Source organism: Triticum dicoccoides, chromosome 5B, assembly GCF_002162155.2.
Source record: "Triticum dicoccoides isolate Atlit2015 ecotype Zavitan chromosome 5B, WEW_v2.0, whole genome shotgun sequence".
NCBI lineage: Eukaryota > Viridiplantae > Streptophyta > Magnoliopsida > Poales > Poaceae > Triticum > Triticum dicoccoides.
In genome coordinates this window covers 2,581,969-2,605,993 of record NC_041389.1, presented here as the reverse complement: position 1 = coordinate 2,605,993, position 24,025 = coordinate 2,581,969, and the positions used below count along the sequence as shown (strand labels likewise).

Below are 24,025 nucleotides of genomic sequence, written 5' to 3'. Positions count from 1 at the left end.
TCATCTCAACAACTTGCTAAAATTATGTGTGCTTGCAAAGTAACTTTGGTCATCCAACTAAATTTGTAAGCATTCAAAAGCAACACAGAATGGTAGACATATATCATGTCACATCATCCATTATAAATAGTGGCCTCACCTCAACTTTCATCTTCGCCACTACCAAAACAACATTGGCAACATGAAGACCTTCTTCCTCCTAGCTTTCCTTGCTCTGGTAGTGAGCACTGCTATTGCGCAATATGCGGAAGTTCCCAGCCCAGCTACGCAAGCTCCCACCGCGGATGTTTTTGGGGAATGGGTTGCGATAGCGCCTAGTGCGAGTGGTTTTGAGGATTGCGAGGAAGAGCATCCAAAGCTAGATTCTTGTAGTGATTATGTTATGGATCGGTGTGTGATGAAGGATATGCCGCTCTCTTGGATCTTTCCTCGGACTTGGGGGAAGAGAAGTTGTGAGGAGGTCCGAAACCAGTGTTGTCAGCAATTGAGACAAACGACGCCGCGTTGCCGCTGCAAGGCTATTTGGACATCAATCCAAGGCGATCTAAGTGGCTTCAAGGGCGTTCAACAAGGTTTGAAAGCCAGAACGGTGCAGACGGCGAAGAGCCTTCCCTCCAAGTGCAACATTGATCCAAAATACTGCAACATCCCCATCACTAGCGGATATTACTGGTGATGTAGCTTCCATTAGTGACCAATAAACTATCACATACCACTGTATGTGACCAATAAATGTGACCATGGAATAATATATACTATAGTTTCCCTTATGTATGTATGTGTTTCTCTTACAAACATCTAATTATGCATGTGTCTATCAAGAAAATAATGTTAATTGTGCCAATACAAAAGGAATGTGTGGAAGTGCATATAGGCCTCTGTGTTTTGGTATAGATGGCGGAAAATTAAATGGGCTAATTAGGGCGTAATTGTGAACAGATTTTAGTCTCAACCGTGAAGGTTGTCGAGAATCGAAGAACCCTCAAAAGTGAAAATAACACAAGAATGTGCCTCGGTAGAGGTTATTTTATAGGTTTTATTCACATTTCATGAGTTTAGGGATCCTCCACTATTTAGAGGGGACGTGGTTGGTGAAGTGCATGCTCAAGTGATTTCTTCACTCATATAGCCTTCCCATCCACCAAAGAAACCAAAGCAAAAAAGACTATAAATCATATTGTTTTCTTCTTGTCAAAGTGCTTCGAATTTGCTGTCCGGACCGTTCGGAGGTGTGAGCATGCATATGCTGATCTGAGCACCCGTTAGACCATTCGGGCACTACTCCGACCAAGTCTAGGGTTGCTTGGTTTGGCACTGAACCAACATCGGGGATGTGTCCGGGTCACTTGGTCTCAATTTGGACCATCCGGACCTAGGGCCAATGACCAAGCCGAACCAAGGGCCGATTCTATGGCAAGACCGCCCAACGCCTTGTCTCGGTTAGTTCTGGTGTCGCTCGATCTCCTAGCTAGACTATCCATGCTGGAACATGTTACTTTTGACAATAACTTATATTAACATGTTACTTTTGACAATAACTTATATTAACATGTTGGAACTCTCAGGCCTACTCAACTTCATCGACGGGCTATGGTCGGCAAGCGGCGGTGAGCGGATCATCATCTTCACCACCAACCACAAGGAGAAGCTGGACCCGGCGCTAATCCGGCGGGGTAGGATGGACAAGCACATCGAGATGTCCTACTGCCGCTTCGAGGGCTTCAAGGTGCTCGCCAAGAACTACCTAGACGTGACCGAGCATGTGTTGTTCGGCGAGATCCGGCAGCTGCTCGAAGAGACCGATATGTCACCGGCCGACGTGGCAGAGAACCTGATGCCCATGTCAAAGAAGAAAAAGAAGGACCCAAACATGTGCTTGGCAGGCCTCATCGCGGCGCTCAAACAGGCCAAGAAAGACGCGGTGACGGTTGCGGCAGCGGCAAAGGCGAAGGAGGAAGAGGAGGCAGAAGCAAAGAAAACCAAGGAGAAAGAGGAACCCAAGGAAGACAAATGAATTAGCCAACCAAGACATCAAACAAGTTTGATTGCTCACTAGTGCTCGCTTACAACAACAAAAATGATGTATAGTGTTTGTTCAAATAAATTATGTATCACTCAGCTGGAATAAAATGGTTTTGCTTTCTCTTCTCAATGGTTAATTCACACGGGAAGTTACCTTCAAAAAGTTGCTATATCTGACACTACAATGCATAATTCTAACATTATCTGATACTACTATTGCAAGTACACAGTGAACATTTTCCTCATTTTCTACAAAAGACAGTGAAAATTCTGGCGTATATAACCCGCCTATATGAACAATACGAGAGGTACCGCCGTGATCATGAAGGAGAGTGTGAAGACAAGGAGAAAGGCAAATGGAGGCACAAAACAAAATATGTATCCCTCAACAAAGAATAATAATGATGATAATTCCTGTGTATGTATGGAATAGTACTACAATACGAAATGCCAACCTCTCACTCCCCTGTCTTCTCAGGTTTTTTCCATGCGTGCATGGACCGTAGATTCTTCTCAGCTCTGACAGCTCCTCCTCACCTGTTCCGACGACGGCAAAGAAGAACACAAATCTGTTCCGATGATGACAAAGGCAAATTCGAACATGCTCCGACGACGACGACAAAAACGAAGACGGAGACGAAGACTCAGGTCAACCTAAGTAAATCACCCACAACTCTCCCGCATTATATATACACATATGCAGGCGCTTCCAGTGCAGATCGAGCTATAGCATTCCAACAAGAAAGCCTCAAGACACAACATCAAGAGGTCCAGCCATGGCGCCCATGGTGGAGTGGTTACCATGGTTTGGATCGGCGGTGGCGAGCGCCATCTTCTCTTATGGTCCATGGTGCAGAACCACGTCCCGGACACCCTCCGTCTCTACCTCACCACCCGGGCAGCCAAGCTTGCCGCCTACTTCAACCCTTACCACGAGATCACCATCTCCGAGTACGGCGCCAAGCGATTCCAGCGTAGCGAATTTTTCCTCGCTGTCGAGGCCTACCTGAGCGGTGTCTGTGCTCACCATGCACGGAGGCTCAAGGCCGAGCTCGGCAAGGATAGCAAGAACCCCCAAATCGCCGTCGACGACCACGAGGAGGTCACTGACGACTTCTCAGGAACCACACTCTGGTGGTATGCCTCCAAGCAGCAATCCAAGGCCAATGTCATCAGCATATACCCCGGCCGGGATGAGAAGCGCTTCTACCGGGTTGTAATTCTTGAGTTGTAAATCCATATAAGTGTGATGATTTTCATTATTAGAGCATTGTCCTAGTGAGGAAAGGAGGATGAAGACTATGATTCCCCCACAAGTCGGGATGAGACTTCGGACTTTATAAAAATAAAAGAGGCCAAAGAAGCCCATCAAAAAGAAAAAAAAAAGAAAAAATGAGAAAAGAGGAAAAAATTTGAGAAAGGCCAAAAAGAAAAAAAAGAGGCTAAAGAAAAAAAAGAAAAAGAAAAAAAGGAAAAAAATGAGAGAAAAAGAGAGAAGGGACAATGCTACTATCTCTTTTTCCACACTTGTGCTTCAAAATAGCACCATGATCTTCATGATAGAGAGTCTTATATGGTGTCACTTTCATATACTAGTGGAAATTTTTCATTATAGAACTTGGCTTGTATATTCTAATGATGGGCTTCCTCAAAGTGCCCTAGATCTTCGTGAGCAAGCAAGTTGGATGCACACCCACTTAGTTTCTTTTGTTGAGCTTTCATATATTTTATAGCTATAGTGCATCCGTTGCATGTTAATCCCTACTCACTCACATTGATATTTATTAATGGACATCTCCATACAGCCCGTTAATATGCCTAGTTGATATGAGATTATCTTCTCCCTTTTTGTCCTCACAACCACCATAAACCACCATAGTGTTATGTCCATGGCTTGCGCTCATATATTGCGTAAGAGTTGAAAAAGTTGAAGCGCGTTAAAAAGTATAAACCAATTGCTCGGCTCGTCATCGAGGTTGTACATGATGGGAGTATTTTGTGTAATAAAAATGAAGCATGGCCTAACTATATGATTTTATAGGGATAAGCTTTCTTTGGCTATGCTATTTTGATATTACATGATTATTTGTTAGTATGCTTTGAAGCATTATTATTTTTATGTTTTATAAGCTTTTATTCTAAATCTAATGGATATATTTTAGCCGGAAAAATACTTAATCCCGTAAAATGGCAGAGTTTTACGAGCCGTCGAGCTTTTGTACAATCTGCTAGGGATGCTCTGATCCATCCTTTTTGGTAAAATTGTAGCTAGCAGAAGATCACACCTATACATATGTTTCTTGGTCCACAGTGAGTAGCCAATAAATAGAGTGCTGAAATAATAATATATGAAAGTGCTGAAATAATAATATATGAAAAAGATTATCCTATATATGTATGTTTCTTGGTACAAATACGCAGCCAAACTCACAAGAGAACTTGCGCGTGTATCTGAATACCACATGTCCACATGACAAAAGCAAAACCATAGCTAGATGACGACAACATTCAGATGCATTATTTACAATGTAAAAGAAAATGCCCAACAACTTGGCTAGGATCCTTGTTAAGAATTCATTTTTTGATAATCATGCTCAAATTAAAAAAAAACACTGCTTGGCTTGTGCCTCCCGTCGGTGTTAGCCGTCCATGCCTGGTCCTATGTGGCCTTAGGGCCATCGAGACACGGTGGATCCAGGTCTTCACCAACGTGAGGACTTCGTTTTCTAATATCTTTTTAAGTTTTGTTAGTGTTTGTGTTCTACTCAGAAAGACGAGGTGACGATGGTCCTCTGCAGATGGAATAAGTTTCTTCCCTCCTTGTCCCCGTTTCGGCGGCGCTTCTTGCATTGTTGGAGGGCGTGTGAAGATTTATCTCCGGCGAATCCAGGATTCGGTTGGCGATTGTCTACGGTGGATCCACGTGAATTCGTTCTTTGTTCGTCAATGGTCGTGTGTCTACAGGTTGAATCCTTCTGATCTACACTTCTTTTCTTCGACAGAAGTTGCTGTTCTGGTGCTCTGGTCTTGTAGGGCCTTAGCACGACAACTTACCGACTATCTACTACGATAAGGTTTGTCCGGCTTGGTGAGGGAGGGGAGATGACTACGGCGTGCCTTCGGCTTGCTTTAGTAGTCGTCCTAGGCGGTGTACGAACCTCGATGTAAATTTTAGTTCTAGTGTTATTTGTACTACCTTAACTTAACAGTTGATGAATAGATTGAATTTGTTTTAATTTCTTTTTAAAAAACAGTCATCCTCTCTCCTAGAAAAACAACATTCTCCATTTCTCACATTTGCGATGGTTTCTTCTCAGCGGGCCCACGCTGTCAGTGACACACGGCGGCTAGTGGGTGTCACGTAGCTTACGTGGCAGCATAAAGGGAGGTCCTTGAAGCCACCGAGCTAAAAAAGACAATTCTTTTCTTCCTCTTCTGTTCCGGCAGGGGCGGCGGGGATGGCGATGGCGTCGCGCGCGCGGACGCGGTGGTCGGCGCTGGCGGCGAGCGCGCTGATCCAGTGCTTCGCGGGCGGCAGCTACTGCTTCTGCGTCTACTCGCCGGCGCTCAAGGCGTCGCAGGGCTACGACCAGTCCGCGCTCGACGCCGTCGCCTTCTTCAAGGACGTCGGCGCCAACGTCGGGGTCCTCTCCGGCATCCTCGCCGCGTGGGCTCCCTCTGGGGGCCGGAGGTGACCCTGGCTCGTCCTCCTCACCGGCGCCGCGCTCTGCGCCGCCGGGTACCTCCCCATGTGGCTCGCCGTCGCCGGGGTCGTCCCCGCCCCGCTCCCGCTCGTCTGCCTCTACATGCTGCTCGCCGCGCAGGCGCAGACCTTCATGAACACGGCCGATGTCGTCACCGCCGTAGAGAACTTCCCCGACCGCCGCGGCACCGTCATCGGCATCATGAAGGTACGATCCCCTTACTCTGTTTTCTTGTACAGTAGTATTCAGTCTCTGCTCTGTTGCTCTGCATCAGTAATTTGCTCTGTGAGTTCCAAGAAAACAATCCAAAAACAGCCTTTGTCTGCTCCAATCTACAAACCGAAAACAGTATTTGTTTTGTTCCATTTTTATGTGGAGAAATCTGTTTTGGTGGCATGCTATACCACACCAGTACAGAGATATATGCTGAAAGTGATTTTGATGCAACACAGCCTTACAGATAAACAGTTCTAGAATAATGTGATTTGTTAAGACTTGTAGTAGTTCATCATCCAGCACAACCATTCTAGGAATTCATGCTTGCTCCCAGGGAGGCAGCATCGCTGGTTATAGAAAAGTACAATTGTGTAGCTCATTATAATGTTTTCTGGTCCAGAGACATCAGAGAGGCAATAATGCAGTGTTCATTCGCTGGTGGAGTATCATTTTTGTCTTAATTGCCCGAACTTTCAGCGTTGTTGTCTTGAGTTTTCGCCTAGCGCTGTATTCGTGATGATGTCAACTTGTGTGGATCGTACATAGCACACACTTAATTTGCTCAATAATCCCAGCCTGCACTCTGTTTCTCAAAAACAAATCAAACTACTTAGTATTTGTCTTCTTACACAACAAGTATAGATATGTCCTACTCCTTCCAATGACATCGATTCATCTGTTTAATTTCCAAACAGGGGTTTCTAGGCTTGAGTGGGGCGATACTGGTCCAAGTACAGCGGACTCTCCGTATTGATCCCGGCAGTTTCATACTTATGCTGGCAATACTACCCACAGCCATCGCGTTGCTGCTCATGTACTTTGTCGACGTCCACAGCGCTCATGAGCGGTACAACAAGAAGTTCCTCGATGCTTTCTCTCTCATGGCCGTTACTGTTGCTGGGTTCCTGATGGTTGTCATAATCTGCGACCAAGTATTCGTGATAAGTTCAGCCGGGCAGAGCGTTTGCTTTGGGATACTCCTTCTATTGATCCTGTCTCCCGCAGCTATTGTTGTAAGGGCTCAGAGGACGGAACCGAAGCAGCAAGAAGAACCAACGCCGGAAGAACAAACTGGTTTACTTCTTCATGAGGAGACTGCGCAGCAGGATTCGGAGAACGCCAGCTCTAGCATGGCGCTCGTGGGATCTAACAGTCAGGACATGTCGTCGGACAAAGCAGAGAACCTGAACGTGGTGCAGGCCATGTGCAAACTTGACTTCTGGCTGCTCTTCGTTGCGATGGCCTGCGGGATGGGGTCGGGGCTGGCCACCGTGAACAACATCAGCCAGATCGGGGGCTCCCTTGGCTACACGAGCAGGGAGACCAGCACTCTGGTGTCGCTATGGATCATCTGGAACTTCTCAGGGAGGTTCGGCGCAGGCTACGTCTCTGATCACTTCCTCCGGTCGCGAGGAGTCGGCAGGCCTTTCTTCATAGCCGCGACGCTTCTGGTCATGGGCGTAGGCCATGCCATCATCTCCTCCGGTTTCCACGCGTCGCTCTACGTCGGCTCCGTCCTTGTAGGACTGTGCTACGGGTCTCAGTGGGCTTTGATGCCGAGCATAACTTCAGAGATCTTCGGGCTAAACCATTTCGGCACCATATTCAACACGGTGGCCGTCGCGAGCCCTGTTGGCTCTTACATCCTCTCGGTGCGCGTGGTCGGGTTCATCTATGACAAGGAGTCACCGCAAGGTGAGCTTGCCTGCGCCGGTAAGCACTGCTTTGCGCTCTCCTTCATGATCATGGCATGTGTCTGCGTCTTTGGGTCTGCTGTTGCTTTTGTATTGTTTGTCAGAACAAGGAAGTTTTATAGGCGGGTTATATACGCCCGACTGCTCTCTTTTGTAGATAAATGAAGAAATGTATATATGCAAACGATTCTCAGTTTCCCTTGTGTTCTTGCAGCAATATCACGTTAGCATTTGGTATTGTAGCACTCTCTCTATATAGTAACAATACAATGGTCACTTCCTGTGTGAGTAAGCAAATGAGAAAATAAACCAATATTATTTTATTTCAGTTGATTGACACATCTTTATCAAAAAAAAAAGAAGCTGAGTGATATATATTTGTGTTCTTACATCAATACCATGTTATCATTTGGTATTGTAACATAATATGTAGCAACATTATAATGCCCATTTCCTGGAGAAGAGAAAGCAATGTTATTTATTTATTTAATTATTTTATTGCAGTTGAGTGATATATATTTTATTTGAACAAACACTGCATCCTTTTGTGTTTGTAAGGGAACACTCAACTCCTGTAACTTCACTTGTCACCTTGCTTGATGAGGTCTCCATTGGCTTCCTCCAATGCTTTGTCCTTCCCTTCGTCTTTCTTGGCCTCCCCCTCCTTTTTATCCTTGGCTTTCTTCGCTTCAGCCTCCTTGGCCTCCTCTTCCTCCTTAGCCTTTGCCGCTGCCGCGTCTTCCTTGGCCTGCTTGAGCACCTTGATGAGGCCTGCCAAGCACACATCGGGGTCCCTCTTCTTCTTCTTTGACATGGGCATTAGGTTCTCCGCCACATCAGCAGGCGACATGTCGATCTCCTCGAGCAGCTGCTGGATCTCGCCGAACAGCTCGTGCTCGACGACGTCCATGTAGTTCTTGGCGAGCACCTTGAATCCCTCGAAACGACAGTAGGACATCTCGATGTGCTTGTCCATCCTGCCCCGCCGGATCAGTGCAGGGTCCAGCTTCTCCTTGTGATTGGTCGTGAAGATGATAATCCGCTCACCTCCGCAGGCCGACCACAGCCCGTCGATGAAGTTGAGCAGGCCAGAGAGCGTCACTTTGGTGTCATCGTCCTTCTCTGGCTCCATTGGTAGCTTGGGTCTGTCATCGTCATCAGATTCCTTATCGCCAGAAGCCTTCTTGTCCTTGTGGCGTTTTCCAGTGAGGTCTGCGGAGCAGTCAATGTCTTCTATGACGATGATGGATTTGCCTGTTGTCTCGATGAAGAGCTTCCGCAGCTCGGTGTTGTTCTTGACGGCCGTGAGTTCGAGGTCGTAGACGTCGTAGTCGAGGAAATTGGCCATGGCGGCAATCATAGTGGACTTGCCCGTGCCAGGAGGACCGTATAGGAGGTACCCACGCTTCCATGCCTTGCCGACTTTTGCATAATACTCCTTGCCCTCCTGGAAGGCCATGAGGTCGTTGATGATGGCCTCCTTCTGATCGGGGTCCATGGCAAGCGTGTCGAACGTCGCTGGGTGCTCGAATGCGATGTGGCTCCAAACGCTCTTGGCCCGGTGAGGGTTCCAGCTACCGCCGGCGTTGTTGGTGAAGAGGCGGCGTTGGCGGTTGTTGATGGTGACGGCACGGACCTTGCTGAGGACAAATGGTAGGTAGGAGCCAACAACGAGTTCACGGTGTCGCCTATGAAAGACGACCCGGTAGAATCGCTTCTCATCCCGGCCTGGGTATATGCTGATGACGTTAGCCTTGGATTGCTGCTTGGAGGCATACCACCAGAGTGTGGTTCCGGAGAAGTCGTCGGTGACCTCCTCGTGGTCGTCGACGGTGATTTGGGGGTTCTTGCTGTCCTTGCCGAGCTCGGCCTTGAGCCTCCGTGCATGGTGAGCACAGGCATCGCTCAGGTAGGCCTCGACAGCGAGGAAAAATTCGCTACGCTGGAATCGCTTGGCGCCGTACTCGGAGATGGTGATCTCGTGGTAAGGGTTGAAGCAGGCGGCGAGCTTGGCTGCCCGGGTGGTGAGGTAGAGACGGAGGGTGTCCGGGACGTGGTTCTGCACCATGGACCATAAGAAGATGGCGCTCGCCACCGCCGATCCAAACCATGGCAACCACTCCACCATGGGCGCCATGGCTGGACCTCTTGATGTTGTGTCTTGAGGCTTTCTTGTTGGAATGCTATAGCTCGATCTGCACTGGAAGCGCCTGCATATGTGTATATATAATGCGGGAGAGTTGTGGGTGATTTACTTAGGTTGACCTGAGTCTTCGTCTCCGTCTTCGTTTTTGTCGTCGTCGTCGGAGCATGTTCGACTTTACCTTTTGTCGTCATCGGAACAGATTTGTGTTCTTCTTTGCCGTCGTCGGAGCAGGTGAGGAGGAGCTGTCAGAGCTGAGAAGAATCTACAGTCCATGCACGCATGGAAAAAACTTGTGGATTCCCTTTGCCCAGTACGTTTGAGACAGGGGAGTGAGAGGTTGGGTGTAGCCAAAGGGTCATGTTAGCATTTCGTATTGTAGCACCATTCCATAGTCAGCACATAGGAATATTATTATTCCTGTTGAGAGATACATATTTTGTTTTGTCCCTCCCTTTGCCTTTCTCCTTGGCTTTGCACTCTCCTTCATGATCTTGGCATGCGTCGTACCGCTCGTATTGTTCGTCGGAACGAGCAAGCTTTATAGGCGGGTTATATTATATACACCAGATTGCTGTCTTTTGTAGAGAAATGAGGAAATGTATATATGCAAACGGCGCTCAGTTTTCATTCTGTTCTTACAAATCATGTTAGCATTTGGCGGTATTGTAGTACCATCTCTATATGGTAACATGACAATGGTCACTTCCTGTGTGAATAAGCAAATGAGATAAAACCAGTATTATTTTATTTGAGTTGAGTGACACATCTTTATCGGGAAAAAGAAATTAAGTGATGGGTGGGTTCCTCCAATGTTTTATCCTTACATTTTTCTTTCTTCGTGTCTGCTTCCTCTTTCTCCTTGGCTTTCTTTGCTTCTGCCTCCTCTTCCTCCTTCGCCTTTGCCGCTGCTGCAATGGCAACTCGCAACCACATCCTTTATGGCCAGTTTGAGCGCCTCGGTGAGGCCTGCCGAGCACATGTTGGGGTCCTTCTTTTTCTTCTTCGACATGGGCATCAGGTTCTCTGCCATGTCGCCGATGACACGCCCGTCTCTTCGAGTAGCTGCCGGATCTCAACGAACAATACATGCTCGACAACATCTAGGTAGTTCTTGGCGAGTACCATGAAACCCTCGAAGCGGCAGTACAACATATCAATGTGCTTGTCCACCCTACCCCGCCGGATTAGAGTTGTGTAGTGATTTACTTAGGTTGACCTAGGTCTTTGTCTCCGTCTTCGTTTTTGTTGTCGTCGTCGTTGGAGCAGGTTCGACTTTGTGTTTGTCGTCATCGGAGCAGGTTCGTGTTCTTCTTTGTCGCCAGAGGAGGATAGAGGAGATTCGTCTTCATTGTCGTCGGAGCAGGTGAGGAGGATCTGTCAGAGCTGAGAAGAATCTACAGTACATGCACACATGGAAAAAACCCGTGGATTACCTTTGCCCAGTACGTTTCAGACAGGGGAGTGAGAGGTTGGCATTTCGTATTGTAGTACTATTCCATACATACACAGGAATTATCATCATTATTATTCTTTGTTGAGGGATACATATTTTGTTTTGTGCCTCCATTTGCCTTTCTCTTTGGCTTCACACTCTCCTTCATGATCATGTTAGAATATACGCCAGAATGCTGTCTTTGTACCGCTCGTATTATTCGTTGGGACGAGCAAGTTCTGTAGGCAGGTTATATACGCCAGAATGCTGTCTTTTGTAGAGAAATGAGGAAAATGTTCGCTGTGTACTTGCAACAGTATCATATTAGAATTATGCATTGTGGTGTCAGATATAGCAACTTTTTGAAGGTAACTTCCCGTGTGAATTAACCATTGAGAAGAGAAAGCAAAACCATTTTATTCCAGCTGAGTGATACATAATTTATTTGAACAAACACTATACATCCTTTTTGTTGTTGTAATCGAGCACTAGTGAACAAGCAAACTTGTTTGATGTCTTGGTTGGCTACCTGGCTTCCTGTCATGTTTTTTACCTTTCATTTGTCTTCCTTGGGTTCCTCTTTCTCCTTGGATTTCTTTGCTTCTGCCTCCTCTTCCTCCTTGGCCTTTGCCGCTGCCGCAGCCGTGGCAGCATCTTTCTTCGCCTGTTTGAGCGCGGCGATAAGGCTTGCCAAGCTCATGTTGGGGTCCTTCTTTTTCTTCTTTGACATGGGCATCAGGTTCTCTGCCACATCGGCCGGTGACATGTCGGTCTCTTCGAGAAGCTGCTGGATCTCGCCGAACAACACATGCTCGACGATGTCTAGGTAGTTCTTGGCGAGCACCTTGAAGCCCTTGAAGCGGCAGTAGGACATCTCGATGTGCTTGTCCATCCTACCCCGCCGGATTAGCGCCGGGTCCAGCTTCTCCTTGTGGTTGGTGGTGAAGATGATGATCTGCTCACCGCCGCTTGCTGACCATAGCCCGTCGATGAAGTTGAGTAGGCCTGAGAGCGTCACCTTGCTTTCATCGTCCTTCTGTGGCTCCGTCGGGTCCGCTTCATATTCATTGTCAGAGTCCTTGTTACTTGAGGCCTTCTTGCCCTTGCGGCGCTTACCAGTGAGGTCAATGGAGCAATTGATGTCCTCGATGACGATGATGGACTTGCTTGTCATCTCAATGAAGAGCTTTCTCAACTCGGTTTTGTTCTTGACCGACGTAAGCTCGAGGTCATATACGTCGTAATCAAGGAAATTGGCCATGGCGGCGATCATGGTGGACTTACCAGTGCCGGGTGGGCCGTACAATAGGTACCCCGCTTCCATGCCTTGCCGACCTTTGTGTAGTACTCCTTGCCCTCCTTGAATGCGATGAGGTCGTCGATGATGGCCTCCTTCTGGTTGGTATCCATGGCGAGCGTGTCGAACGTGGCCGGGTGCATAAACTTAACATAGTCCCAGACGCTATTGCGAAGGTAGCGCTTCCGTTTACCGCCACAGTTGGTGACGAAAGCATATAATAGAACACCTGCACCCAGGTCCTTCCTATCTAGCCATCCATTCTGCGCATCGTGATTCATGTAAACGTATTTCTTTTTTTTGTTTCTCTCACATAAAACATGTTTTGAAGTTCAAACGTTTGTAGCATGGCAAAGTTTTCTATCTAGAATCTAGGATAAATCTTTCAGATTTTTTTTATCAAATATAAATATACAAATTATGATTTTCTAGATAAAAAAAATCATATTTTGTATATTTATGTTTGACAAAAAATTCTGAAAGATTTATCCTAGATTCTAAAAAGAAAGTTTTGCCGCGCTGCAAAGGTTTGAAGTTCAAGACATGTTCTACGTGAAAGAAACAAAAAAGAGAAAATTTCATATAGAAAGTTAGTTGTGTTGCACGGATCTTAAGACAGCCAGGATAGCTGGGCCCGGGTGCAGATGTTCAAAAAAATCCACGTCCCAGTTTGTGAAGAGGCGGCGCTGGCGGTTCTTGACGATGACGTTTATGCCGTGCTAGTGATGGGCATGTTTATGCCAAATTCGTTGGTTCTTACTATGAGTACATTGAATGGTCTATTTGGGTTCCTAAGACCCTTGTTGCTAACATCAAATGACCCATTCAAAAATGGGTACCTAAATCCAAGCATTGATCTTTTGTAGGAGTTTTTTTTTTCCGGTGGAGTGTCATTGTTGCTTGATAGTGAAGTAACAAATCATATGACCGGGAGTAAGGACTTGGTGGTGGATGTGCATCCAATTCCATCTATGCCCACCCATCTTTAATTTGGTGATGCCTCAACTTCTAAAGTATTGGGACTTGGCAAGGTAGTCATCTCTCAAGATTTAACTATTGGGAAGCTCATACTTGTTGAGTCTCTTGCATACAATTTACTTTTCATTCGGCAACTTGCAATTATGGGCTTTGCAACATTCTTTGATCTTGACACCGTGGCCCTTTTGTGGAGCAATACTCTTAAAGTAGCCTTTGTTGGGCATGTCGAGAACGGTCTCTATGTGGTGAACTTTTCGGAACGACCCACTAAGACCGCGACTTGCCTAATGGCTAAAGTTGATGTGGGTTGGCTTTGGCATCACCGACTAGCCCATGTCAATATGAGATCTTTGTAAAGTCTTCTCAAAGGTGATCACGTGCGTGGACTAACAAATGTGAGTTTTGCCAAAGACCGTGCTTGAAGTGCTTGTATCGAAGGAAAGCTTCATAAAACGGCTCCAGCGGACCCGAGGAAGATGATGCTCATCACCCAACCCCGCCCACCTCTCCACCATCGCTGCCATGGCCGGCAAGCTCTCTTCTTCTTGATGCCACTTGTTCGTGTGTGTATATAATGCTGGTGATTTACTTAAGTTGACTTGAGGGCGACCGGTGGTCGTTGTTGCCGTCGGAGCAGGTGAAGAGTAGCTATCAGGGCTGGGTAAGTTCATGCAACGCATGGAAAAGATGCAGAACTTAGTTGCTTAATCAATTAATTACTTGGTGGAAAGGCAAATTCAAATTTGGGTTGCTTAATCAATTAACTGGAAGGAGCAGGGTAAGTTCCGATTGCTAGTTGCATGCTGTGTCACTGTCATGCGTAGTGACGATATTGTGTTGGTGAAATGGTAGAGAAGCTTCTTATGCCATGTTTAGGTTTAATTCCCGATAGAAAAAGTTGTTAGCATTTTGGTGTAGGTAAAGCGGATGGGTCTTGTTAGCATTTTGTATAGTTTTACCGAATATATATATATATATATATAGTATTAATATTCATCATCCAGGATGCACAATAATTTATTCTTCACCCGAGGTAATCTTATGATCGCTTTCTAAATAAATTATGTTTAGAATATAAATAGTTACATGCATATTGGTTTAATATATAAACTTTGGTATAAAAAACAAAAGTATAGGTTATAAGACCAGAAAAATCACATTTTATGTACGTTTTACACTATGTTTTTACATTCGTTATTTTACGTAACATAAAATATTTTTTGAGGCGAGTATATATTTTCTTACTTTTTTTATGTATGAAATAAGGCAAAATTTACGAAATGTAAAAATACGATGCATTGAAGTCAAAATAGAAAATGGGTGAAGAATAACTATTTCTCACGCAGGGGAACGAATAGCGCTTATATATATAAGGGGGCAGATATTACAAATGAGAGATACAACACATAATATTTCGGTTGAGAGTTTATATTTTCTGTGACCAAACACTGCATTTTCTTTTTGTACTAGTGAACAAGCTCATTCTTTTTTCCTTTGCTTCCTTTCTTGGTATCACTTCACTTGTCACCTTCTTTGATGTCTTCATTGGCTTCCTCCGGTGCTTTGTCCTTCCCTTTGTTTTCCTCCTTTGCTTTCTTCACCTCCGTCTCCTCTTTCTCCTTAACTTTCTTTGCTTCAGCCTCCTTGGCCTCTTCTTCCGCCTTCGCCTTGGCCGCCGCTGCTGCCGCGTCTTCCTTGGCCTGCTTGAGCGCCTCGACGAGGCCTGAGAAACACAAATCAGGGTCCCTCTTTTTCTTCTTCGACATTGGCATCAGATTCTCTGCAACATCGGCGGGCGACATGTCGGTCTCCTCGAGTAGCCGCTGAATTTCCCCAAATAGGTCATGCTCAATGACATCTAGGTAGTTCTTGGCTAGAACCTTGAAGCCCTCGAAGCGGCAGTATGACATCTCGATGTGCTTGTCCATCCTTCCTCGACGGATCAGCGCCGGATCGAGCTTCTCCTTGTGGTTGGTGGTGAAGATGATGATCCGCTCACCCCCGCAAGCAGACCATAGCCCGTCGATGAAGTTGAGGAGGCCCGAGAGCGTCACCTTGGTGGCGTCGTCCTTCTCTGGATCCATCGGTAGCTTGGGTTTGTCATCACTGTCGGAGTCCTTGTCTCCAGAGGCCTTCTTGTCCTTGCGGCGTTTTCCGGTGAGGTCAATCGAGCAGTCGATGTCCTCTATGACGATGATGGACTTGCCCGTGGTCTCGATGAAGAGCTTCCGCAGCTCGGTGTTGTTCTTGACAGCAGTGAGCTCGAGATCGTAGACATCGTAGTCAAGGAAGTTGGCCATGGCGGCGATCATGGTGGACTTGCCGGTGCCTGGCGGTCCATAAAGGAGGTACCCGCGCTTCCACGCCTTGCCGACCTTTGCATAGTAGTCCTTGCTCTCCTGGAATGCCATGAGGTCGTCAACGATGGCCTCCTTCTCATCGGGGTGCATGGCGAGCGTGTCGAAGGTGGCGGGGTGCTCGAAGGGGACGTGGCTCCAGACGCTCTTGCTGCGGTAGGGGTTCCAGTTGCGGCTGGCGTTGTTGGTGAAGAGACGGCGCTGGCGGTTCTTGACGGTGACGGCGCGACCCTCGCCGAGCACGAAGGGCAGGTAGGAGTCGACGACAAGGTCGCGGTGGCGCCTGTGAAAGACGACCTTGTAGAAGCGCCGCTCGTCCTCGCCGGGGTAGAAGCTGATGACTTGGGCCTTGGACTGCCGCTTGGAGGCGTACCACCAGATGGTCGTGCCGGAGAAGTCGTCGGTGACCTCGTCGTGGTCGTCGACGGTGACCTGGAGGTTCTTGCTGTCCTTGCCGAGCTCGGCCTTGAGCTTCCGTGCGCGCCGGGCGCATGCCTCGCTGAGGTAGGCCTCAACGGCGAGGAAGAAGTCGCTACGCTGGAAGCGCTCGGCGCCATACTCGGAGATGGTGATTTGGAGGTAGGGGTTGAAGCAGGCGGCGACCTTTGCGGCCCAGGCGGTGAGGTAGAGGCGGAAGGTGGGAGGTACGTAGTTCTGCACCACGGACCAGAGAAAGATGACGGTCGCCATAGCCGACCCGAACCCCGCCCACCTCTCTACCATGATTGCCGCCATTGCTGCAACTGGACGTCCTCTTGGTGTTGTCCCGATGGAAAGCTGTAGCTCGACCTGCACACATATATATAATGCCAATGATTCGTGTGGTGAACTGGTGATCTGCTTAGGTTGAAGCTGAGCAGCGTGTAGTCGTTGTCGTTGTCGTCATCATCGTCGCCGTCTGCGTGGGAGCAGGTGAGGAGGAGCTGTCGGAGGCGAGAAGAAGCGGCGAGCGAGCGTAGATGGAACAGTCCAAGGAAACGGAGTTACTTAACTCTCAAGGCAGTCTCTACTTTGTGGCCAAATGCCAAGATGCTCCGATTGTTGATGGCAACTCCGTCGCTATTTTTAGCTCATGGATTGCATCTCTGAGACTGACAGCCGAGTATAGAACACAGACGAGGCAGGCCGGTGACACGGCCAGTGGTCGGCAAATCGAAGCATGGGTGACGACATGGTTTTGCTGACTGCTGAGGATGCATGAGTCCATGTACTCCGTCACTTCCAAAATAAGTGACTTCACTTTGTATTAACTTCAGTACAAAGTTAATATAAACTTAAGTCAATTATTTTGTGATGGAGGGAGGAGTAATATTTATTGCAATAGTTATATGTAAGTTAACTGAATTTGCATTGGGGACTTGGAGTGGTTCATTTTTGCGGGAAAGGAAGGAGGAGGCAAGGCGCAGCACCAAGACCGAGACGTCATCTTTGCTAGACAGCATGCAAGTATCTTTTTTTCCCTCTTTAATACGCCATCAACCTCAACCTCCGGCTACCCGATGTTGTGTACTGAGGCAGAGATAGCGTTGGCATGGAGTTGCGCTGGACGACAGCGGCAGAGAGGTGGCCACAAGGACGGAGCCCCTCGTGCACCTCCTGACATAATCCTTTCGTCTATATATTTTCATATATCCCCAAACCAAACAGGGGCATCTATAAAAACACTTTTTCGCTGCCGCAACATTTTGTACCCGTGAGATCCCATTTACGGGTTTTTTTCGGCATCCTGCTGGAGGGGGATTCGATCACGGAGGGCTTCTACATCAACACCATTGCCCTTCCGATGAAACGTGAGTAGTTTACCACAGACTTACGGGTCCATAGCTAGTACCTAGATTGCTTCTTCTCTCTCTTTAATTCTCAATACCATGTTCACCTCGATGCTCTTGGAGATCTAGTCGATGTAATCCTTTTTTGTGATGTGTTTGCCGAGATCCGATGAATTGTGGATTCATGATCAGCTTATCTACGAATATTATTTGAATCTTCTCTGAATTCCTATATGCATGATTTGATATCTTTGTAATTCTCTTCGAACTATCGGTTTGGTTTAGCCAATTAGATTGGTTTTTCTTGCAATGGGAGAAGTGCTTAGCTTTGGGTTCAATCTTACGGTGTCCTTTCCCAGTGACAGTAGGGGAAGCAAGGCACGTATTGTATTGTTGCCATCGAGGATAAAAAGATGAGGTTTTCATCATATTGCTTGGGTTAATTTCTCTACATCATGGCATCTTAATTAATGCATTACTCCATTCTTTATGAACTTAATACTCTAGATGCATGTTGGATAGCGGTCGATGTGTGAAGTAATAGTAGTAGATGCAGAATCGTTTCGGTCTACTTGACACAGACGTGATGCCTATATTCATGATCATTGCCTCAGATATCGTCATAACTATCGCTTTTCTATCAATTGTTCAGCAGTAATTTGTTCACCTACCGTATTATTTTTTATCTTGAGAGAAGCCTCTAGTGAAACCTATGGACCTCGGGTCTATTTTCCATCATACAAGTGTCTGATCTACAATTTTAGTTTCCGATCTACTATTCTTGCAATCTTTTACTTTCCGTTCTATAAACCAAAAATACCAAAAATATTTACTTTATCGTTTATCTATCTCTATCAGATCTCACTTTTGCAAGTAACCGTGAAGGGATTAACAACCCCTTTACCGCGTTGGGTGCAAGTTTGTTTGATTATTTGTGCATGTATTCGGTGATTTGTGTGTTGTCTCCTACTGAATTGATACCTTGGTTCTCAAACTAAGGGAAATACTTATCTCTACTTTGCTGCACCACCCTTTCCTCTTCAAGAGAAAAACCAACACAAGCTCAAGAAGTAGCAGTCAACAATTTCTGGGTAAGTCCTTTCAAACACTTGAATGTCAATACCAAAAGGTTTAAATTTGCCATAGTCATGATTTTACCCTTCTCACATGTATGCATGTTTGTAGGATTTCTATACATGCGTAGAGGGTCAGAAGGATCGTGCAAATGTGGTGGTTGAGAATATTGCCAAGAAACTAGTCCATGACATGCACTATGAGGAGCACGTCCGGTTAGTGGTCAAGTATCACACGGACTATCTCAACCAGAAGATTTCTAAAAAGGACGCTCGAGGGAAGCATCTTTCACGGGAAAATTACTTCAAGGCATGTGAAGATGGATCTTGCTATTCCCTACATTACCGCAAATTATATTCCTTGCTAATATGTATTTGTTTACTTTACAAGTGATTCCTCGGTGGTGCGCTAACAAATGTTCGTGCTGGGAGAAGATCGTCGAACAATGGACAGATCCAGGGTGGCAGAATGAACACAAGGCAACAGGGTGATGCGGAGCATCCCACGATCATCCCCATGGACGTACCTACATCTCCCATGACACCACTTAGACAATGACAAGAGCTCGAGCAAAGGCTATCGATAATAAGGTGAACTCGCTCCTCTCCAAACTACCCTTTTCTACACATGAGACATGGCTACTACCTCAAGCGGAAACACTATGTGTGATTGGGTACTTAGAAGAAGGCAACGGAACAGCTACGCCCAATGGCCAAGACGGCGAGGACATCGAGCATGAAGGACAAGAAGAAGAGCGACCGAAGAAGCTCCAGCCAGCAGATGTCCGCCAGGGACCGGACATCCGGCTCCTAATGCTCCAGCGAGCGGACGTCCGACAAGGACCGGACGTCCGGCCCCTGAAGGCATAGCCGACTACACTGCCCAGCGAGCGGACGACGGACCTGCACCGGACGACCGGTGAGTCAGCACCCGAGCCGAATGTACAGAAGATCGGATCTAGCGGACGGCCGACGACTGGAAGACTGGAAACCACCGGATGTCCGGCACCCCTGCACCCGATCCAAATCAGCGGAAGTCCGAGCCCTACCAGACGTCCGGACGTCCGCGAGCGACCGGACGACCAGTAGAGACCGGACGTCCGCTACCTGAATGCGCAGTCTCGGCCCCAAAGGCCATGTACCCCTTCATTTCGTCCCCATTTCGCACTTATACTATAAATAGACATCCTCCTCCTCCTAGTCAAGGTTAGCATTGTGATAGCTCATACTTTGAGATAGAGTTTTGCTCATCCATCCGGATCTACTCCACCGCGAGGGACCGACCCCTCTTCGGAGAAGATCCACTTGGATTCAAGACATCCTCACGAAGAAGAACCGGTTACCCTATGTATCGTCCCTTGTTGGATTCGAATCTTGTACTCTTTTGTGTTTCGAGGATCTAGCACAGGTGTGACTATCTTCTTGTTTGTTGAGTGTTTTCTCTTGTGTTTCCCTCGTGTTCCCCTCGTTTCCCCTCTCGTGTTCTTCGTGTTCTTGGTAGGATTCTCTCCAAATGTGAAAGATCGGGTGTCTAGGGTTCTACCCTACATCATCTTGGTATCATGAGCCACGTTGATCACTTTTTTCGAGCCCCTACCCTTTGTTTTCTAGCTTGATGTTGTTGTTTTTTGTCCTAATCCAAAAATCCACACCAAAAATAGCCCCAAATTATTTTGTGATTTGTTGGTGTGATGAAGTTTTGTTGGATTTGATCCATGCATTTTCTTTGACACGTGTGGATCTAGCTTTCCCCCATCTTCTCCACCATTTCCATCCACAAAATCGCTCGGATTTGACGTCTCCACCTCCCTCCTCCACGACCCCGTGTGTTCATCCCGTGCCCGATTCCACCCAGGCACCGGACGACCGCTAACCACCGGACGTCCGACGACCGGACGACCGCTCTCCACCGGACGTCCGCTGAACCCTGACGAAACTGAAAAAGTTCAGTTCGGCCACCACCAACTCTCCACCTTCCACCATCGATCACCGCTACCACATACGACGATTTTGAACCGTTTTGGTCTTTGAGAATTTGAGTTGTGGTTCCCGTGTCCTATTGTATTTCGGGTATATAGGTACGGTTCGACATCTACATCACCACCGCTCATCTTCGTCAAGGACTCGACATCGCCAACTATCGTCCATGCCTACAAACGACTACCGCGGCGGTAACCTCGACGCCATCTTTGTCTTTCCATGCCATTTGCTGACATAGGCTTACTTTTGTGTTGCTTACCCATCGAGACTAGCCTTTGAGTATTGCCGGCAACGTGACTTGTGCACATTAGTGATCATATTCCACATAGCATACATACCATATCATAGTGGTGCATATCTTGGCATTATCTTTTGTGTCACAAAGTTGTCATCGCATACACAATTGCTACCTTGGTTCATGAAGTTTTGCATGAGAAACAAGCTCAAAATTCAAAGAGCCAAATAATCTTTTAAGCAAAAAGGGAAAGATAAGCAAAGAGCTTATAAGCAAGAACTATAGCATTATACTACATTAAGATTGTCATATCCGATCATCTTGGATCATAGCATCGGAATACCATACATATAGCATACTTGGGATAGAAGTCGTTGCATTTTTGCCTAGTAGTTTGTACACAAGTTCCGTATCCGCCTATTGTGCAATCGTGCTAGCGTCTCTCTAGTGTTGTGCAACATGAGCATTTTCATGGATTCCACATTTTGGCTCATCCCTTGGTTGCACGACCCCACTTATCTATCTGCGTGTGTGTTTCCTTGTACCATATCTTGCTATTGGTCTACTTGTTGCATTTGCAAATTTGTGCATCTTTTCCAACATTATTGAAGCTCACTAACAATTGCATCAAATTTTGTGCCACCATCCTAACCAAGCTCCACCATAAGCTTTTACGTGTGTAGGCGTGAGAACCGACAAGAATTAGTACCAATTGTGCTATTTCCTTGTCCACATTTCAGTGATCATTGATCCATCTTCAACATCTGTCAAGGTGCATTTGGTATAAGTTCTTCTCTTTCTCCCACTCACATATTTTCTTGGAATGATGGATAGGCCAAGTTCTTCTACCAACCCACTCTTCATCGAGCAAGACGACGACATGTCATCCTACGTCACCAAGAGCCACCTCTTCGGTGCACAAAGAGCTTTGCATCAAGAGCAACAAGCAATGAGCGACCGCATCGCCAATCTTGCCACCGACTTGCGACTCTCCAAGCAACGAACAAGAGACTACTTCGACAACAAGCTGGATGCTCACAAACAAGAGAGAATGGACGAGATTCGTGCCTCGTTGGTGAACCGCCATTCTACCACTTCGTCCTACTCAAGACGGATCCACTCGAGTCGACACTGCGATGAAATCCTCTCCGACTCAAGTACACCGTCATCGAACACTCTACGCCGAGCCGCATGTCAAGACCATCAAGCAACTCGCAATCGTCCACACGGCAATCATCCACAAGATCAAGTCGGCGAGCAAGCACATTGTCATCGTCAACACCAAGTTCCTCTTGCACAAGCTCAAGAACGACAATGTCAATGTCACCAAGAGGAAGAGCGAGCGCGACAACATCAAGACGAACAAGACATCGAGGCTCAACGTCTTCAAACACAACATCGTGAAGCACAAGCTCTTGAGGCATAACGTGCCCTTCAAGAATCAAGTCGAGCCATTGCCAACCACAACCGAGATAGGTGCAATCAAGAGGAAGCACTTCGCGAAGAAATCCAAGAGCGGCACTACAAACCAAGAGTGCATCGTCAAGCTCGACAAGCTCCTCCTCAAGTTCGTCAAGTTCCTCCTCAACCGCGCCAAGAACCTCAAGTTCAACAAGAACATGATGACTACGAACATCCTCCACGCCAAGAGCAACATGAGGTCGACAATCCTCCACGTCAAGGGCGTCATCCTCGACCCCAACACAATGAAGAGCAACGCTATGGCAAGCTCAACTTTACCATGCCCAAGTTCATCGGAAGCAATGATCCCGAAGAGTACCTTTCATGGGCATTGAAGGTCGACAAAATCTTTTGCTTGCACAACTATGAGGAAGAGAAGAAGATCACTATGGCATCACTTGAGTTCCAAGACTATGTGCTCATATGGTGGGAACAAGTCCTTGAGCGCCGAGAAGCCAGAGTTGAACCACCAATCACCACTTGGGCTCAAATGAAAGATGTCATGCGAGCACGCTTTGTGCCCACCTACTACAATAGCGATCTCTTCAAGAAGCTCCAACTCCTCAAGCAAGGAACAAAGAGTGTTGAAGAATACTACAAGGAAATGGAGATAGCCATCATAAGAGCCAATGTCATGGAAGATGATGAGCAAACTATGGTCCGTTTCTTGAATGGCCTCAATCATCCCATCAAGAAGATCGCCGATTTCCAACCCTACTCTAACCTCATTGAGCTCGTGCATCAAGCTACCAAAGCGGAACGTCATGTGCAAGATGACTTCAAGTACGCCAAGTACTCGTCCAAGAGCTACGGTTCTCCAACACCCAAGCTTCAACGACTCCAACACGTTCTATCTCAACCAAGCCATCTACAAGCAACGACGACAAGTAGAGTTACAAGAAAACTTTGACAACCTCAAGTCGTCCTCCTACTACAAGTAACTTCAAGCCGCATGCTTCATCATCTACTCCAACCGATGAGACCGTCAAGACAAGTTCTATCAAGTGTTTCACTTGCGGCGTCCGAGGCCACAAGTCTTTTGAGTGTACCAACAAGCGCACCATGATCCTCAACGACGATGGAACCTATGACTCCATGAGTGAAGAGGAATTGGAAGCCCATTGAGCAAGTGGCCATGCACCGACGCGTGAACAAAGATGAAGATGATCAAGTCTTTTGTGGTGAGGATTCGAGCCCCGCTCTCGTTGTCTCCAAAGTCCTGACTCTTTAACAATAACAAGATGAAGACCAAAGATGCCACATCTTCCACACAAAGGCCGGCATCAATGGAAGGTCCGTCAAGGTCATCATCGATGGAGGTAGTTGTCACAACTTGGCAAGTGAAGAACTATGCTCCAAGCTCCAATTGGTCAAGATGAAGCACCCGCACCCCTACAAGGTCCGATGGCTAAGTGATTCTGGCACTATACAAGTTGAGCATACGGTCAAAGTCTCCTTCAAAATTGGAGCACATGAAGACAATTTGGAGTGTGATGTCGTCCCGATGTCCGTTTGCCACCTCCTTCTTGGTCGACCATGGCAATTTGACCGTGGCGTCATCCACGACGGGCGTACCAATCACTATAGCTTCAAGATGAAAGGAAAGGAATATGTGCTACGACCTATGTCTCCAAGTCAAGTGATCGCCGACAAGAAAGCCA

The 24,025-nt window shown here is 46.9% G+C and overlaps 5 protein-coding genes and 1 pseudogene across 5 annotated transcripts; 3 read left to right on the top strand and 3 right to left on the bottom strand.

The window, feature by feature from the left end:
* The first annotated feature begins 139 nt into the window (after positions 1-139).
* LOC119304971 (puroindoline-B-like) lies at positions 140-774 on the top strand. The gene has a single exon (XM_037581631.1). The coding sequence runs from the start codon at positions 182-184 to the stop codon at positions 674-676; it is 495 nt and encodes a 164-aa protein (XP_037437528.1). The 5' UTR covers positions 140-181; the 3' UTR covers positions 677-774.
* Positions 775-1,572: 798 nt separating this feature from the next.
* LOC119306900 (AAA-ATPase At3g28540-like) lies at positions 1,573-2,014 on the top strand. Its single transcript, XM_037582996.1, has one exon. It carries the CDS (start codon positions 1,679-1,681, stop codon positions 2,012-2,014), a length of 336 nt encoding a protein of 111 aa, XP_037438893.1. The 5' UTR covers positions 1,573-1,678.
* A 3,460-nt stretch (positions 2,015-5,474) lies between these two features.
* Positions 5,475-8,126, top strand: LOC119306953 (protein NUCLEAR FUSION DEFECTIVE 4-like). Its single transcript, XM_037583023.1, has 2 exons — positions 5,475-5,933; positions 6,638-8,126. The coding sequence occupies exons 1-2, from the start codon at positions 5,772-5,774 to the stop codon at positions 7,799-7,801; spliced, it is 1,326 nt and encodes a 441-aa protein (XP_037438920.1). The 5' UTR covers positions 5,475-5,771; the 3' UTR covers positions 7,802-8,126.
* LOC119306952 (AAA-ATPase ASD, mitochondrial-like) lies at positions 8,092-9,811 on the bottom strand. Its single transcript, XM_037583022.1, has one exon. The coding sequence runs from the start codon at positions 9,771-9,773 to the stop codon at positions 8,217-8,219; it is 1,557 nt and encodes a 518-aa protein (XP_037438919.1). The 5' UTR covers positions 9,774-9,811; the 3' UTR covers positions 8,092-8,216.
* A 1,959-nt stretch (positions 9,812-11,770) lies between these two features.
* LOC119305638 lies at positions 11,771-14,013 on the bottom strand (annotated as a pseudogene).
* An 823-nt stretch (positions 14,014-14,836) lies between these two features.
* LOC119306951 (AAA-ATPase ASD, mitochondrial-like) lies at positions 14,837-16,629 on the bottom strand. Its single transcript, XM_037583021.1, has one exon. The coding sequence runs from the start codon at positions 16,579-16,581 to the stop codon at positions 15,007-15,009; it is 1,575 nt and encodes a 524-aa protein (XP_037438918.1). The 5' UTR covers positions 16,582-16,629; the 3' UTR covers positions 14,837-15,006.
* Positions 16,630-24,025: the final 7,396 nt, after the last annotated feature.

Bases quoted from the DNA above. Each gene is read 5' to 3' on its own strand.
- LOC119304971 (XM_037581631.1), top strand. From the start codon at position 182: ATGAAGACCTTCTTCCTCCTAGCTTTCCTTGCTCTGGTAGTGAGCACT.
- LOC119306900 (XM_037582996.1), top strand. From the start codon at position 1,679: ATGGACAAGCACATCGAGATGTCCTACTGCCGCTTCGAGGGCTTCAAG.
- LOC119306953 (XM_037583023.1), top strand. From the start codon at position 5,772: ATGTGGCTCGCCGTCGCCGGGGTCGTCCCCGCCCCGCTCCCGCTCGTC. The intron at 5,934-6,637 runs GTACGATCCCCT...ATTTCCAAACAG, and splicing joins CCGTCATCGGCATCATGAAG to GGGTTTCTAGGCTTGAGTGG.
- LOC119306952 (XM_037583022.1), bottom strand. From the start codon at position 9,773: ATGGCGCCCATGGTGGAGTGGTTGCCATGGTTTGGATCGGCGGTGGCG.
- LOC119306951 (XM_037583021.1), bottom strand. From the start codon at position 16,581: ATGGCGGCAATCATGGTAGAGAGGTGGGCGGGGTTCGGGTCGGCTATG.